The sequence below is a fragment of the Canis aureus genome, chromosome 12 (genome assembly GCF_053574225.1).
Source record: "Canis aureus isolate CA01 chromosome 12, VMU_Caureus_v.1.0, whole genome shotgun sequence".
NCBI classification, from domain to species: domain Eukaryota; kingdom Metazoa; phylum Chordata; class Mammalia; order Carnivora; family Canidae; genus Canis; species Canis aureus.
Window position 1 is genome coordinate 45,531,411 of NC_135622.1, and position 17,010 is coordinate 45,548,420.

Sequence of the window (17,010 nt, forward strand, 5' to 3'; positions counted from 1 at the left end):
GGAGGGGGTGGGCAGACGCTCCTGTGCATTGTAAGGCCGGGCCCAGGGTCACAGGGGTCTAGGAAACCCGTTCAGGGGGCCATGGCTCCCAGGGGTCCTGCTAAACCTCCAGGAAACAGTGCAACCCCAGGAGCTTCCTCCACTCTCACTACTCGTTTTGGGGACTTTGCAAACCAGGATGGCACAGGACCAGGCAGGCTACATGGCCTCACGTCCTGACTGGGTATAAACTAATCGCCTGGGCTAGACGGCCTCCTCGCCCCCAGTGTAATCGCAGTTTAGCCGAAGTGACCCTTTACACGCACACCCGGAGCAAACGGAAGGCTGAAGCTTCTCCAGCCAGGCAGCAGCACGGCTCCTTGGTCAAGTATTTGCTCTCGGGGGAAGGTACTAGGGAGGTGTGTTTATTACCGACAGACTCTGGATCTGTTTTTCCCCAAATGCTAACTTTGTTTCTGCTGTGTGGCCACTCCCGGTCAGCGGGTGTCTTCTCCCTTCAGATGCACGGCAAGTGGCAGGGGGCCCGGGTTGTGATGGGTGACAAAAGACGGAAGATGCAGCGGGGTCGCACCCGTCCACGATCACCGCCCCCAACCCCCTGCCCTTTCTGCCTTTTCTCCCCAGGGTGTTTGGCTTCCCTGTCCACTATACCGATGTCTCCAACATGAGCCGCTTGGCGAGGCAGAGACTGCTGGGCCGGTCGTGGAGCGTGCCGGTCATCCGCCACCTCTTCGCTCCGCTGAAGGAATATTTTGCTTGTGTGTAAGGGACATGAGGGCAGACTGAGGTAGTGACACAAAGTTAAACAAAAAAAAAAAAAAACACAAAACACCAACAACATGAGGATGGAGAGAAGTATCAGCACCCAGAAGAGAAAAAGGAAATTTAAAACAAAAACCAGAGGCGGAAGTACCGGAGGGCTTTGCCTTGCACAAAGGGTTGGACGTCATCTCCTGATTTTTCAATGTTAATCTTCAGTCCTATTTAAAAACAAAACCAAGCTCCCTCCCATCTCTCCCCCCCCCCTTTTTTTTGGTCAAACCTTTTGTTTTCTACTCTTTTCAGAGGGGTTTTCTGTTCGTTTGGGTTTTTGTTTCTTGCTGTGATTGAAACAAGAGGGTTTATTGCAGCAAAAACCAGTAACAGGAAATAGTAACAATACCTTGCAGAGGAAGGACAGGAGAAAAAAAAAGGAAATTCTACAGAAATCTATATATTGGAGATTTTTTTTTTTTAACTATATATCTTTTTTTGTTGTTGTCTCTAGCCTGATCAGATAGGAGCACAAGCAGGGGGCGGAAAATAGTGACGCTCAGCGGCAGAATTTCCTTCCAGCCGCTGAGCTGTCTTGCCAGCACCATTCCTGGTCATGCAGAACAGAGCCCAACGAGCAGCAGGGAGACAGATCACACAAGACCCTTTTATACAGTATTTCAGGTGCCTACCACACAGGAAACCTTGAAGAAAATCAGTTTCTAGAAGCCGCTGTTACCTCTTGTTTACAGTTTATATATATATGATAGATATGAGATATATATATAAAAGGTACTGTTAACTACTGTACAACCTGACTTCATAATGGTGCTTTAAAACAGCGAGATGAGTAAAAACATCAGCTTCCACGTTGCCTTATGTGCAAAGGGTTTTAACGTTGGATGGAGAAGGGAGGCAGCTTGAAGGTGAATCGTTGCCATGGCGGGCTTTCCCCCTGGTGTTTAACAAGGCGAAGGAGGAGAATTCGGGACCCACGTACTCCCACTTCTCCCTGCCAAAAACAGGGGTGAGACGGGGTGGGCCGGACCGTGGAGGGCTGAGAGTGGGATTCATCCAGGCTCACGCAATAACCTTTCGATTTTTTTTTTTTTTTCCAAAAAAAAGGAGACTCCCTCGGCAAGATGGCAGGATAAAGGGGTCTTCATTCCCAATTTCTCACATTAGCCGATTCGAGGGCTCCTTGTGGTGGGATCAGAAATTATCCAGAGTGTGGGAAAGTGACCGTTAAAAACCCCACCTGGAGCAAATAAAAAAACATACAAAACGTACTGGTGCTTTCCTGTCTAAGTCGCCTTTTGTGTGTTCTTTTATGAGGCCCTCACCATCCACCCTCTGTGCACAAGGCGGCTTCCGGCCCCTGGAATGTGATGTTTTTGGTCATCTCCAAAGGCTGCAGTTTTATACTGGGAGGCTGATGACACCTTTTGTTATAATTATTCTTATGGTTCTGGTTATAATTATGTTTGTTTTCAGATTTTCTTTAAGAAAACAAAAACCCAACCCCCCCTTCCTTTCGGTTATAAACCAAGGTGCGGGGAGCAGGGTGCTTCTGAGTAAGTGGTGGCCCTGGTGCCCTGGCTCCCCACCCCTCGGGCCAGGTGGGCCACCGGGCGCAGCGACAGCCGGGCTGCCAGGGAAGTCCCCTGAGGCCGGCCTTCTGGGCGCGTCCCTCTTCTCTTCTACTTCCCCTCCTCTTGAGTCACGTGTGTCAGGGCTGGAGGGAGGACCGGGCCATCTCTCTCCTCGTGTGTATGATTGGAGTGGTGTGTATTTCTTTTCTAGTACTTGGTCTGATGATAGCTGTGCTCGCACCTGGAGCCAGCAGCACCTGGAGCCCCATGTGTGCGGACACTTGGCTCCACCTCCTACCGAGGCAGGCAGCCTGGTGTCGGCGGTAGGCAGGGCCAGCGTTGGTGGCTCCAGGGTGAGGGCCCAATGGGCAGATGCTTGCCTGGATAGATGGGGTGTAGATATGTGGCATATAGAGATATATATTTTATAATGGGAGGGGGGATGGCACCTCCTGGGACTGGCAGGGCTGGGAGGTGTGCTGTCAAGCACATGGTCCCAAGTTCGCATCCCTAGAAAGATAGGGCCTATGGTGATAGGCGCTATATTAAATACATAGATAGGGTCATGTATAAGAAATATTATGTAGTGGGGAGCGGGACAAGGGGGCTCAGAGTGCTGAGCCCCAGGTCCCACTGCAGACATAAGCCCCACACCAATCAATCAATCCCACACGCATACACAGGAACAGATTTCTACCGATGCAGAATGGGCGCACTCACACACGCACACACAGCCAGGGGGCTCCCAGCGCTCCTCCCCAGGATTCAGGACTTGGTGGCGTCGGCCCTGCAGCTCTTTACCTCTGTTGCCCTGATTGCAGGTAGACCGTCAATCCCAGAAGTTGCTAGGTGCTGAAGGCAGGAAAAGGAGGAGGTTTTATTTCCGCAGGTGCTCTCCTCTAGCAGGTAGCGTTCTATCTCTTTTGCCCCTGGTGATGTCAAAAGATTCTTCTGTTAGCAACCTGTGATACTGACCTGCAACTCTAGGCACCAGTCAAGTCAGCCCTCGACTCCCCCTACCTATTCTCCCCCAACCAAAATAAAATTTGACATCCAGGTCTGTCTTGGCCAGGGGGCTTCCATTGGGGAAAAAAAAAAATGGGACAGTGAAACTTATCTTTTGAATAAAGGAAATTAGCAATTGGTGACAAAACTAAACCAAGGCTTTGAATCCCTTGCTCGTTGCTCAGGAGTAAGCTCACAGCTGGTGGCCACAGTCTCCCGTTCCTTTTAGAGGTGCTTGGTCCTGGGCTTCAAGCTACTGGTTTCCTGGTCAGATTGGTTTTTAAGATCCCACCCAGGTGCTTCCTGCCAGCTCTGTGACGTGGTGGCAGGTGGCCATGATGAGCCCCCTTGGGGCTGGAGCAGCTAGGAGGGGGGATACCTCTGCCTCTCCCTTGTTGGAATCCCTGTACCTAACTGTGGTGCTCGCCCTGCCCCCTCCTTCTCCAGCCGGGCCCCATCTTCCTGGCCTGGGTCCACCAGCAGCACTCCAGGAGGGCTGCGGGGAGGAGGGGCTGCATCAGGCAGTCCAAGGTGCTCCCTCCCCCACTGGCCAATGCTATGGTCTTCACAGCCCCCGGTGTCGGGACCGGCCCTTCATGGGCCTTCCTCTGCAAACAGACTTCCCAGCTCTCCTGGCCCTCCTGGGCCTTTTCCCCACTGCTTATGTGAAGGAGTTTGCCTTTCCTGATGGTCCAAGCTCCACCCCATGGGGGCGGGGTGGGGGGGGTTGGTGTGGGGAAGAAACTTGGTAGCCATGGAACACGGCAAGCCTGAGGGCTTAGTGTGGGCTGGCCAGCTTGCTGGGAGGAGGCCTGGTTGTTGTGGCTGATGTACTTAAGAGCACTTGTTCCTCCTGGTCCCAACAACCTGACTAGGCCCTGGAATGGGCCAGATGACAGTTATCACCAGCTTTTCTTCCAGCCCAACCCACAGGCCTGGTCCCCCATCAGAACTTGGGAGGGCACAGGGGACCTTGGGAATGTGCCAACCTGACCACTTCAGATGCTCACAACAGTCTGCTGCTAGCCCTGGGTGGGGCGCTTCTGGGGACACAAATCCAGTCGCCTTCTGAAGGCTTTGTGCTTTGGCTGACGTAGAGTTGTATGAGGATTTAAGGTGGGGGTCGTTGCACTTGCTGTGGTTCGTAAAGCTGCGGATAGAAGCGTGGAATAGGAGAAACCAAGAAGGCCTCCGGAAAATTCTGGAGTGTGTCCCCAGTGGGATTTTCTTTCTGATGACATTTACCCCTGGAAACCAGGGCTTCCAGGGACTGAGGATGGTGCCTCCCTAATTGTTGCAGGTGCCAAGTGGAAGGTGGTGCCAAAGAGATTGGTGGTTTTTGTCTGGGGTAAGTCGCCGGGGGCTTGTGCCAGAGTCACAGAGCCATCAGTCTCCTGCTTGAGGAGTAAGTGAGTCTCTCGCAGGCGGCTGCTGAGCCCTGTGGGCCAGCCTTGAGCTGGCTGGTGCTAAGCCCCTACCCTTGGGACTGACTGGAGAGCAGTAGGCTGGGGGAACCACAGGTGAAGACTCGGGTGGGGAGAGAGTTCTTGCAGTCAACAGATGACATGAGCCTCTTACTATCTGTTTTTCTCTCTAGACCCCAGAGTCTTCCTGCTATTGAACATTATTCTAGAAAGCAAACTTCCCCAAAGAGCATCCAGGACCTCTTAGCTTTTGAGACAGGCCTGGGAGTGGTTGTCTGGTAGAAATGCCCGTAGGAGTCTTGGTGAGTCGCTAGGGTGTGGATTGGGACAGGCAGACCCGGCAGCAGGAAAGGCTGTTGGACATTGAACTGCTCTCCCTCCTTCCTGCTTTGCTGACAGTTCTGGGAAAGCCTAGATGGGAATACCCGCCATCTCTAGCACAAGAAGGTCTGTCGCAGGAGCAAGAGAGGGAATATTTCAGTGGAGCCATCTGGGAGGTGTTCTGCAGAAAACTGCAACCCGTAGTCTTCCTATGCTTGATGATCTAAGTATATGTAAAGTAGATCTTGGAGGAGGTTTTGAATTCCTGCCGCCGTTCTGCTTGGCCAGAGTTGCTATGGCACTAGGGCCTTCCAGAGGAGTCGTTAGCCCCCTCAAGCTGTGGATTAGGGCCTTGGGGCCTCCCTGGCACCGTGATCTGGAGAGGACTGGCTGTTTCCCTTGGTCAGGGGGATAGCTGACCCAAGATTCTGGCGAGAAGAGAGTTTCTAGCCAGGCCTCATACTGATCCCAGGAGGTGAGGAATCTGAATTTTTCTTTGGGCATTGTCTAGTCTGGTTGCTCCTAGGGTTGTGATTTGAGGTGACACTGGAGTTGTCCTTGGCAGGAAAGCTGAAGGCTTTGCTCCAGCACAGGATGGGAGGGTGCTATGGAGGACTGGCCTGGAGCTAGCATGGCCTGACCCCGCGGAGGCAGGGATTAACTACGCTTGTTTGCAGGGTCTGGGAGGAAAGAGGGAAGATTAATGGCAAGGATTGACTGACTCCACAATGCTAGCAGAAGCTCTCGAATCTCTTTACATTGTGGTAAAGGAAAGCCTGGGTGTCTTTGGGAAGCGAGGGCAGCCCTCCCGTCCCCTTGTGTCTCAGAGACCTGGCCGAAGCGGGCCTTTGTTTGGTGACCTTTCCCTCAGCAGTGGGGCTTCTGGGGTGAGAGGAACAGGCAGGTCTGAACCCCGAGGACGAGCACGCAGGGTCCCTTTGCTAGTTGTGACGGGCTGAATTGTCTGAACGGAGGCCCGCGGACTCCTGGAACTCTGGTAACTGGAAACCCCCCCCCAAATCTGCTCCACCCTACGGGCAGGCGGGTGACTCCCCCCCACCCCCAGTCCAGCAGCCTCCAGCCCTCCCCCCACCCCACGCCTGAGGAGATGAGCAGGGATCAAAAGCCTCGCCCGCAGTCCCATTTCACGTCCCAGACTGATTCGGTCGCACAGCCCTAGAATTCACCAACCAACCCAAAAAATGCCGAAATTTCTTAGAATACGCAGAGGGAGGAGGTGACTCAACAAGGTGCTAAAACATTTTATTAAAAATATATATTGTTAAATTAAGTCTGCTGTCTGGACAATGACTGTTTGTTTTGTTTTCTTGTAGTGGAGTTTAAAAGAGACTATTATTTTACTCTGATATATTATTATTAAAAAGGCATTTTAACTTTGTACTTGAAAACTAAATGAGCGATTTCATGTGTTTTAGCTGAGGCATTGAAGTAGCGGGTGCTTACTTATTTGTGGGAAATCATGTATTCATACTGAAGAATAAACTCTGTAGCTGATTTGGTAATACCTTTTACTGTTACAGACGATTTCGCTTTGACCCCGGCGGCAGAGCACTTTTACTCCACATTCCACGCAGCTAAATGCAGGACTTCCTCCCCGCCCCTCCCCACCCCCCTTTCTCTTCAGTTCCTCTTTTTTTCCTTTTTTTTTTTTTCTTTTTCCTTTGGGTTTTTTTTCTTCTTTTTCTTCCTCCTCTTCTCCTCTTCTTCTCCTTCTCCTTCTCCTTCTTCTTCTTCCGTTTGTTTGTTTTCCTGGTTCCAGCATCCTTTCACCACTGTATTTTTTTTTAGGGTTGCTTCTCTATTTATTGAAAATAATAATGTACATTTCACAGTCTGGTTCTGGGACATCCAAGGAGGGGCGTGGGAGAGGGCCCCCCCGCCCCCAGCGGGTCCCCCGGCCCCGTCCCCCTGGTGTTCTGTTGTATCTCTGTGTAAGTGATGCTCGTGACATAGCTGTTTATGAAATAATTAAAGAGATCAATGCGTACAGCAGATGTAGAAAGTCTGTCAGTTCCGCCTTCATCACATTTTTTTTTTTTTTTTGTGCCCAGAAGAATATAATAAAGCTCCTTTCTAATGTACTTGTGCTGGAGAACACTTGAATAAATGGACTGTTTTTGTGCAAAAAGAAAAACGGAAAAAGCACCGTAATAATGTCCTTTTGTCTTGCGTCTCCTTCTCCCTGACATGACTGTTCACAGCCTTCCTGGAGGGGTCAAGTGCCAGACTGGGGAGGGACTGGCATGGGGTCCAGGCCAGGCAGTTTCTCCCTTGAAAACATCACCTGCATGAGCATTAAATTGGGCTGTAGATTGGGCAGGAAAAAGGGACTATCTGGTCAAGTTGAAGCTCAAGCATCAGTTACGTAGTGAGACAAGTTCACTGGAAGAGTAAATTCTGTTCTGGGCCAAGGGGTAGGAGCTTTCGGGCTGGAGCGGAGAGAGGTGGGCCTCATGCCAGTGCCTGGGTCAGACGAGCCGAGGGCTTTGGTTACGGGCACTGTTCCCTTCCCTAGGGGGTTTCTGGGAGGTAGACAATCTGGACTTTGCAGGGGACCCTGGCACAAGCAGAGGCATTTGGCCTAAATGAGAGCATGGAGAGAGGTTTGCAAACCCTGACGGGGCAAGGCCAACATTGTTCTGGGTATTTCCAGAAAGCAGGCAGAAGAGGGGGCCAGTCGGCAGGAAATCAGCCCATTTCAGCTCAGCTGAGGGTAGATCCCTTTTCTGCCCCCTGGCCAGCAGTGCTTTGGGCCACTGGGAGTGCAGTCAGGAGGTCCTGGACGGCCATCTGGGCATCCACTGGGCTTCCTTGAACCCCGCATATGTCCCAGCGCCTCCTCAGAACTGGCTTGCAAGTGGATGGTGCCTTATGGCTTGAAGAGTCCATCTGTATGCAATGCCCCCTTCATCCTCACGACTCTTTGTCTAAGAGTCACTAGTTCCTAGTCTCCACTATCTAAAAACTGGAATCTGAACACACAGAGGAACGAGATCTTCCTGCCACATCTCAGCTCTAACACCCCGGCATTCCCTGTGGTGTTTCTATTTCCTAAGTGCCAAGCGGGTCAGGGCCAATGGCTGCTTAAGAGAGGATTAGTCAAGGTTTCTTTCCTACCTTAAACTTCGGGAGAGGTTTAGGACTGCACCACTTTGTTGGCTGCTCTGAGAGAAATTCTAAATGGGAAATTTGAGAAAAAGGGAAAAAATAAGCTTTTCTCATGGGCACTTTTCTTTACAAAATTGTACATTTAACTTTTATCCTACTTTTTTCTCTATTTTTCAGTGTTGCTGTAGAATGCTTTTTTTTTCAAATGGCTGCATGGTATTTTCTTGTTGGATATCTGTTTCTATATATATGCATTTTATTTTAACTATAAATAGAGCTGCAATAAATATCTTTATGTGTTGGTTTTTTTCCCCTCCATATTTGTATTTTTTCTTCTTAAGCTAGATTCCCAGAAGTGAGATGTACTGGGGTAAAGAGATGAAGATTTGGGTTGGCTCCTGACATTTTGGCCTGATTTCCTCCAAGTGGTCAGCAGACATATAGTAGATCTTCAGCTCTGAGGCTCTCGGTGGAGGAAAAAAAGCAAACATAGTCCTTAGTTTGACCAACTCAGAAATGTGTTAATCCCAGTGGGGAAGGGAAGGCTCAAGGCATCCCCTCCCCCGCCCAAGAAACTAGAAATCTGTAGCAAGAAGCTGGAGGTGGAAGCAACATAGTTTGGTCACTAAATTTTGAAAATGAGCTCACTGGGAGTGCCTGCCTTGGAGGAAGCCTGTGGAGGATGGAATTCACACTGAATCTTTGAGACTCTAGTTCCAAGGCCAAGGAGAAAGGAAGGGTGTCATCGGTACCCTCTAGCTCTGAAAGCCACACTGGAGCGCCCCAGTGTCATCTGAGCGGGACAAGGGCCATATGGCCAGAGCTTATGGGAAGGAGCTGTCGGGGCCATTTCCTTAGTAAAAGCCATCTTATGAAGTTCCTGCATTTAAACAAGGTACCATTTGATGGTGGAGTGGTAAGGAGAGAGGGAGAAGGGTCAGGGCTGGGCAGGAGTCAGGCAGTTGTGAAGTGACAGGGTCCATAGCCCACGGGACTGCCCAGGTGGGTCTGCTGGGTGTGGGGTGGAGACACTGCACACCACCAGGCACAGCTTGCTGGTTCAGGAGAAACTTCCCTGGGCTCAGCAAGATCACCGTGGTGAATCTGGGGTGGAATATAGGAAAGAGGGAGACAAGAGGCTGTCTGGAAGCTGCTTGGTTGGGGAGGCCAAAGCCATACAGCAAAGCCAGAGGTGATAGGCGGGTGGTGGGTGCCCTTCCTGGGGGATGTGGGTGTTAAGTGAGCGGCTTCAGTGAAGGAAAGAGAGTGTGTGTTGAAGATGGCATAAGAAAGTCACATCCGCGGGGGACAGGGCTCCCCTCTAATGGCCTCCTGGCATCACCCCCCAAAGCTCCCTTTCTCTTTGGTCCCAATATACTTTTAAAGGAACGAGGCTCACTCACCTCAGTGGCATACTTTGCTCTTCTCAGCTGGAATCTTAGAGTACAGCTGGGTTGGGGGAGAGAGGGGAGTCTGGAGGTTTGGGGGTTATGAAGTCCCAAGTGCCCTGAACTGTATCAGAAGAAAGACAACAGCATTTAGAGTGCCGGGATCTGAATCCTGTGTGGCCCAGGGTAGGTTAGCTACGGGTGTTGAGCTCAGTCTTCTCACTGGAAACCTGGGTCTTATCTGTCAGGCATGTGGCTTCTGATGCCCCCTCCCCCAGCCCAAGTGTGGGGGTGGTTGGGGGTCTGGGGAGGGAGGGAGCCCTGCCTGTGGAGACACAGTGCCACTCAACTCAGCCTTTGCTGAGTCCGGGCCTTTGACCAAAGTGGGTAGATGTGGGTTAAGGGAGGAAGTCTGAAGCCTCTTGGAAGCTTTTGCTCTGATGGAACACAAGGCGCCCACCTCTGGCTGCATGACCATCCCTAGCCTGGCGCTGACTTGGCTCATGTAACAGTGAGTAGTGTAGATCACCCGGGTCTGCTTGGCCCAGAACTTCTGCAATCTTTCTGTCCCTTCCTGCCCCAACCTGTCCCTCCTGTCCAGCTCTGGGATCTCCCTCCACTAGGATCGCCCTTGTCTGGCTCTGAATCCCGCTCTGTCCTCCTGCTTGGCCATGGCTCTCCAGCCTGGCACCATTAATCTGTTTCTCCCTGAGCATTTTCTTAATGGCACCATCAGTCTTAAACACATGGGCACACTGTCCCTTGACCTCCCTCCAGATGCCCTATTTCTTTGCTCCACTTTACAGCAAACTTGAAAGCACCCCTGGGATTTGATGACTCCACTTTCTTACTCCCATTCTTGTCCATCTGCCCCAAGAGGCCCTCACCCCCCACCCCATGTCACCTCTCAGGAGCTGGGGTCTGGGTGGCCTCCCTCCTCCCTGAAACATCTTCTTCCCTAGGCTCCTGACATCATACCCTGTGTTTTCCTGGGCTCTTTCCTGTTCTCTAAATGTTGGAGGGCACAGGGGATCCCACGTCTGCTTTCACATCGATTTCCCCTGACGCCCAGGTTCTCCTATCCAGCTGCCTGCTTGGCCTCTCCATGTGGGTGTGACACGGGCACTTCAAAGGTGACCTCTCAAGAGCAGAACTCTTGGGGCCCCTGGGTGGCCCAGTTGGTTAAATGTCCAGCTCTTGATTTGGGCTCGGGTCGTAATCTCAGGGTCGTGAGATTGAGTCGGCGTCCAGTCTGTTTTGTTTTTAAGATTTTATTTATTTATTCATGAGAGACACAGAGAGAGAGAGAGACACAAGCAGGCTCCATGCAGGGAGCCCGATGTGGGACTCGATCTCGGGATCGGGATCAGGCCCTGGGCTGAAGGCGGACGCTCAACTGCTGAGCCACCCAGGTGTCCCATGTCGAGTCTAAGATTCTCTCTCCCTCTGCCTCTGCCCCTCCCCTGCGCGCTCTCTCTCTCAAAACCAAACCAAACCAAAACAAAACCAAAAATTTCCCCCGTAAATCCAGAACTCTTGGTCTCCTCCCAACTTGCTCTGACACTTCTACAGCTTAGTAACTGATGCTTAATTAGCATCAAAACCCTGGGGCTCCTCCTCCATTCCTGCTTCCGTCACATCCCACTGCTAGCTCACCAGCTTGGTCCGACAGACTCACCTCTAAATATATCCTCACTTGGGTCATTTTTCACCACCTTTCTTCCACCGCTGTTCCCCAAGTCCTCATCTGTCCCCTACCTGGTCTCTGTCCCCATCATGCCACAACAGATCTCTTTGCTCTGTCCCTGTCCCTTCCAGCCCATTCAACATACAGAATAATCTTATTAAAAGTCAAACCCTTTGGGGCACCTGGGGGGGTTCAGTCGGTTGAGCGTCTGCCTTCGGCTCATGATCCCCGGGTCCTGGGATCGAGCCCCACGTCGGGCTCCCTGCTGGGTGGGAGTCTGCTTCTCCCTCTCCTTCTGTTGTTCCCCCTGGCTCGTGCTCTCTCAAATGAATAAACAAAATCTTAAAAAGAAAAAAATCAAACCCTTTAAACACCCATCAGCTGTGTGCTACTGCAACCAGAATAAACCCTTCTTGCCCCAGCCTGCAAAGCCCCACCCTCAGCTGCTCCAGGTGCTCTAGCCGCAGGCCTCCCTTCCCTGGAGCAGGCCAAGCTCTTTCCCATCACAGAGCCTTTGCACGTGCTGTCCCCTCTCCCTGGAAGTCTTGCTGGCCTCCCTCCTCAGCCTCTTTCCCCCATTCAGGTCTCAGCTCAGAGAAACACTCCCTGACCACTCCTTCTCAAGTACTTCTGTGCCTGCCCCTTTCTATCTGATGTATTATCTCCATAGCTCTCACCCTCAGGACTTCTTACTCAGGACTTGGCTTACCTGTGTGTTGTCTCTCTTCTCCGCTAAAACAAAAGCTCAGAAATTTTCTAGGTTTCGGCACTACTCTCGGGGCCCAACCAGGTCTGTACAGAACTCTTAGGTAATAGCTCCAATCGCTGTTGTAACTAAACCTATACAGAGGACTCAGTTTGTACCAGAAATCATTCTGTGTTGATCATTTCATCTTTATGACCTTCTGTGCTAAGTACTATTATCCCATTTTATAGATGAGATACATACGCTGCTCATGGTTACGGGCCCGTAGTGGCAACGGATTTCAAACCCTCTCTTCACGCTACCATCTGGGAGTCCTGCCCTACTCTACCTCTCACACAGCCTGGGCTGGTCCTGGGCTGGTCCTGGGCTGGTCCACCCTGTGGTGGGTCCCTGCTCTGTCCTCAAGGACCTGGGTGTACAAGCCTCTTACCCTTCCCCGCTCGGTCCTGGCTCCTTCTCCAGCCACCGCACCAGTGGGCTACCTCTTCAGAGTGTTGGGAGCGAGGGCAGGGGGGAACCTCGGTAGATTTCTTATTTTATAGCTCTTCTGTGCACAGACATTCCTACTGGTACTGCTTCCCCACGAGAGGCTACCCTGGGCTCAGATTAGGAGCTCCTCCTCTCCCCTAATTTTCTGTTTCAGCCTTTTATTTCCTTTGCAGTTCTTTTTTTTTTTTTAATTTTAAAAAATTTTTATTTTATTTTTTTCCTTTGCAGTTCTTATCATAATTAGTAATCATTTTGTTTATTCATTTATTGTGTCTCCCTCACTAAAATGGAAATCCCGGAGAGCGGGAACAGACCCTGTCTTGTCCTTTACCGCATCCCCAGAAGTGCGTAACATGTTTGTGGAATGAATGGGTAACCACACCCAGCCCCACACCCGTGGGCATCTCCAGGACAGTGGCTCTCAGGAAGCCTCTTGCTGGGCTGAGCAGGGTTTCAGGAATCTTTTTTTCACAATGTCTGGACCTCCGTTTGTTCCAACTCAGCTGCATAAATGTTGGTTACGTCCACAGTGCACTAAGGACAAGGAGAAGGGAAGCAAAGTTCATTACTGAGTGTCCACCAGACACAAGGAGTCCTACCCCCGCAGCTGCCAACAGTGATTGATCTCATGGGTCCAGACTTGTGCCGAGATCTTTACATGCAATAATTATTAGCTTGTTTAATTCCTATGCAAAGACCTCGTAATTGTGCCTTTTTTACAGATGGGAATATTGAGGCTCATCAAGAGTATACAACTTCCAGGTAGAAGCTGGATGGAGGTATGTCTGACATCCCAGCCCAGCAGGCTGTTTCCACTGTCCGGGCTCCCTCGGGGAGGGTGTCTGCCCAATGGAAGGGGTGCCTGTGCAATTCAGGCAGCCTCCACATCGAAGAGAGTGAGCCATGGGTTTCTAAAAAAGTTAATATGACTCCCCAGTCTAAAATTATGTTAATTGCACCTTTAAAATAATGAAAAAGGGATAAGTGAAAAACCAATCTTTATTGCACCTCCCAGAGGTAACTGCTGTTGGAATCCGTTTTTTCCTTTTGCGTGAGACACATCTACAACTTTACTAATTTAAGGCCATATTATTATTTGTCAGTATATTGTTTTTTTTAAGATTTTATTTATTTATTTGAGAGAGAGCAAGAGAGCACAAGCAGGGAGAGCCTCAGAGGCAGAGGGAGAAGCAGGTCTCTGCTGAGCAGAGAGTCCGAAGCAGGGTTCGATCCCAGGACCCCAGGATTACGACCTGAGTGGAAGGCAAATGCTTAACCAACTGAGCCACCCAGGCCCCCATCAGCATACTGTTTTGACATAATAATTACTAACATTTTTTTGAGAATTCACTGTGTGCCAGGTATTGTTTTTCTGTTAACATTTTCCTATGAGCATTTTTCCACATCACTGCTCTTTGGACACACCATTTTGTTTGGCGCGTGTTATCCTGTCTCATAAATGTAGCATAATTCATTTAATCCAGCTTTTCCTCCAGAGGGTGGGGGGCCCCACCCCCTCCCAACCCGAGCAGGGCCCTGTGCAGGTGCCTGGTGAGCTCATCTGCTATAGTGACCTGGATTCCCCTGGGGACCCAGATGCACCCTCTTCTGCAGAGGAGCACGGTCTAGTGAGAGTGCACTGGTGTCCGTATGTGATTATTTTCTAGCATAAATGTTTGAAATGTAATTTCAGGTGGAAGGGCTCAGGACCCGTATTAGTAAATTGGCCCCGGAAAGATTGTGTGCTGCTGTCTGTGGCAAGCCAGGTCCCCTGAGCCCCCTGCTCCATTTGTATGGCAGGTGGAACAGTGGATGGAGAAAGGGCAGGGGTGTTAGGGGCTCACCTTTATGCTGGGGTGCCCACGGGGATGTCTCTGTGCAGTTCTCAGGTGCTGCAAGTGGGCGTGGGCACGGGGACTGGTGGATGCTGGCCAGTGGCAGGAGTGTAGTGGCTAGGAGTCCTGGATGATTTGGGTCGGAGCCCCCAACCTAGGAAGGCTATTTTGCTGCTCTGAGCCTCAGTTTCCTCACTTAGGGAAATGGGGCAATAATGGGGTCGCTGCAGGAATTACAGTGATACTGTTGTGTAAATGGTCAGCACCAAGGGCTGGGCTGGCCTATATGGAAGCACGATAAATGCTGTGTGTGCATGTGTGTGTGGAAGGTCCGGGAATGGGCATCGGATTAGGATGTGTACAGGGTCACCCTGGCCTGCAGCCTCCTCCCTTGGTGGACCGTGCACTGTTCTCCACATTAGTTCTCTGCACTTGGGCTTCTCGGCACAGTGAGTCAGAGGAGAGGCTATGAGGACATCTGGGTTTGCAGCCCCAGGAGACTCAGCTGTTGGGTGGGGGGTTAGGAGCTCCTTCTTGGAAGTAGAGAGGAAGTGTCATGTGTTGTCAGGGATCAGGTGCTTCTCTCTCTGTCCTAGCTTGACATGCAGGGGAGTCTGGGGACAAGGGCAAGAAGTGGGTCCTGCTGGCAGGTGCTCATCCCTTTGGAGTTTGGGTAAGTCCATGGAAGGAGCAGGCCTCCCAGCCTGGGCCAGATTCACCATTTACCTCCTGCAGATCAGTGGCCAGAGGGAGGTGGCTACTATGTCTGAACAGGCTGCTGGCTTCATTCCCTGCAGCTCTGAGGAGCCAGGGATCCCCCACAAAGGCCTGGAAAAAGTTTGGTCAGGGTCCCCACACTTGGTGGTGTGGTCTTTTGTTGAGTATGGCATATGGAAAAGCACTGGACCTGAGGCCCAAGACTGTTCCTATTGGTTCTTACTGTACATTTCGTGAGCAGCTGACCTCTCTGAGCTGCAGTTCATTTAGCTACAAAATAAGTTAACTTTCTGCTTTAACCAGGTCCTCAGGGCGTGACTGTGGCAATGATTAGTAACTGCTGGTCAGCCTGCTGTAAGGGGCCAGCCTCCACTAGAGTGCAAGGTCAGAGACATAGGATCCCCCCACCCCTTGGTCCATGTTTTATCCAATTACTCAAGTCGCACTTGTCCACTGAATTTAAAAATTAGAAATTACAGAAAGGCACACAGTAAAAAAATTAAAATATCACACAGAGATTATCTGGGTGCGTATTTTTGTCAAAACTGATTTAACTGTGCTCTTAGAACAGGTACAGCTTATTGTATGTAAATTGTGCCTCAATAAAGTCTTTATTTTTAAAAACTTTGTTTTTAAAATTGCCACCATCATTGGTGTTTCTGTATATTTACTTCTAGATTTTTACTTAGATATAACATATATTCTCATATATATACGTATGTGTGTGTGCATTTCTCTATATAAATATTATGTACATAAGCTCTAAACAACTGTCAGACTCTAAATGTGTGTGTGTGTGTTTGTTTTTTAAATAAAAATGGACTACGACATGCGTGCTGTTTGTGAGTGGCGGCCCTCTGGAGCCGTGGCTGCTAGTGGGCACTCCCCACTCTCAGGCAGCCTCACCCCACCTTCGTTCTGGAACTGGGCTGTGTGCACGGGGCCCCCATCCACACTGCATGTTGTCTCAACCAACGTCACTCAGGGTGGGGAGCCAGCCTGCCTGGCGAGAGTAACACCCTCTGCACTCAGCAAGGCCTCTCTGGGGCCCTAGGGCCCCAGGCAGAGGAGATACAGGGCCTGTGGACAAGGCGGGGGAAGGAGGCCTGGTCCAGTAACTTTGCAGTGAGTGTCTAGAAACTTGGGGATGGCATAGGGAGAAGGGAAGGCCAGTTTGAAGGTGGAGGGTTGGCAGTGGCATGGGCTAGGTCACAAGAGGTGTCAGGGGTTAACACAGAGTCCTGTCAGGCTGATAGAAGGGGGCTCGGCAGAGCTTGGAAGAGCTGTGGAGGGTGGAGGGATGGAGAGCAAAGATGCTTGGATTGCTGTGGGGTTTACCAGAGAGACAGGGTCCCCAGAACTGCCACTGGGGTTTTCGTGTGGCTGGAGCCCCTCCTGGGAAGCTCTGAGAGGTGTCTGAGCCCCGGAGTTGGCCTGTGTAGAACATACGATCCACGTCCAAAGGGCAGAGCGGACAGATGAGAAGAGGAGGCTCTAGGGGTTGACTTTGCTTCCAATAGGAATACAGGGCTGGCTGTCTTCCCACCATGAGAGAAACTTCCTGGTCAGTTCATCCTCCATCCCTCGAGCCCGCTGGAGTGAGTTTTCACGGTGACATATTACAGAACCACATGCTCAACAAAGCGCAAACAGTCCGGCTCAGAGTTAGGAAGGATGTGGGACTGGTCACGGAATTGAACAGATGTCAGGACCTGGCACCAGGGCTTTGATGCCTCTCTTTTGCTTTCTCTCTCCTTCTCGATCTCTCATGCTTCTTGCCACTTCTATCTTTTGTTTGGCTCTGCCTGGCTTCCTTCTGTAAACAGACGGATTCCAGATGGGGGGACGATGGCCACCGACAGCCCCGAGGGCATGTGCTCCTAGCTTGCAGCCTCAGTGGAATTCTGCTGATAGCCTTATATCTCCCGAGCCAGAGTGATAAGCCTGAAGGGGACAGGGTACAA

The 17,010-nt window shown here is 50.9% G+C and overlaps 1 protein-coding gene across 1 annotated transcript in view; it reads left to right on the forward strand.

Annotated features, from left to right (window-relative positions):
* DNMT3A (DNA methyltransferase 3 alpha) overlaps window positions 1-6,610 on the forward strand; it is a 102,922-nt gene extending 96,312 nt beyond the window's left edge. The window contains exon 23 of the mRNA XM_077843888.1: window positions 625-6,610. Coding sequence (XP_077700014.1) covers window positions 625-766 — 142 coding nt within the window. The 3' untranslated portion in view covers window positions 767-6,610. The remainder of the gene's footprint in view (window positions 1-624) is intronic.
* Window positions 6,611-17,010: the final 10,400 nt, after the last annotated feature.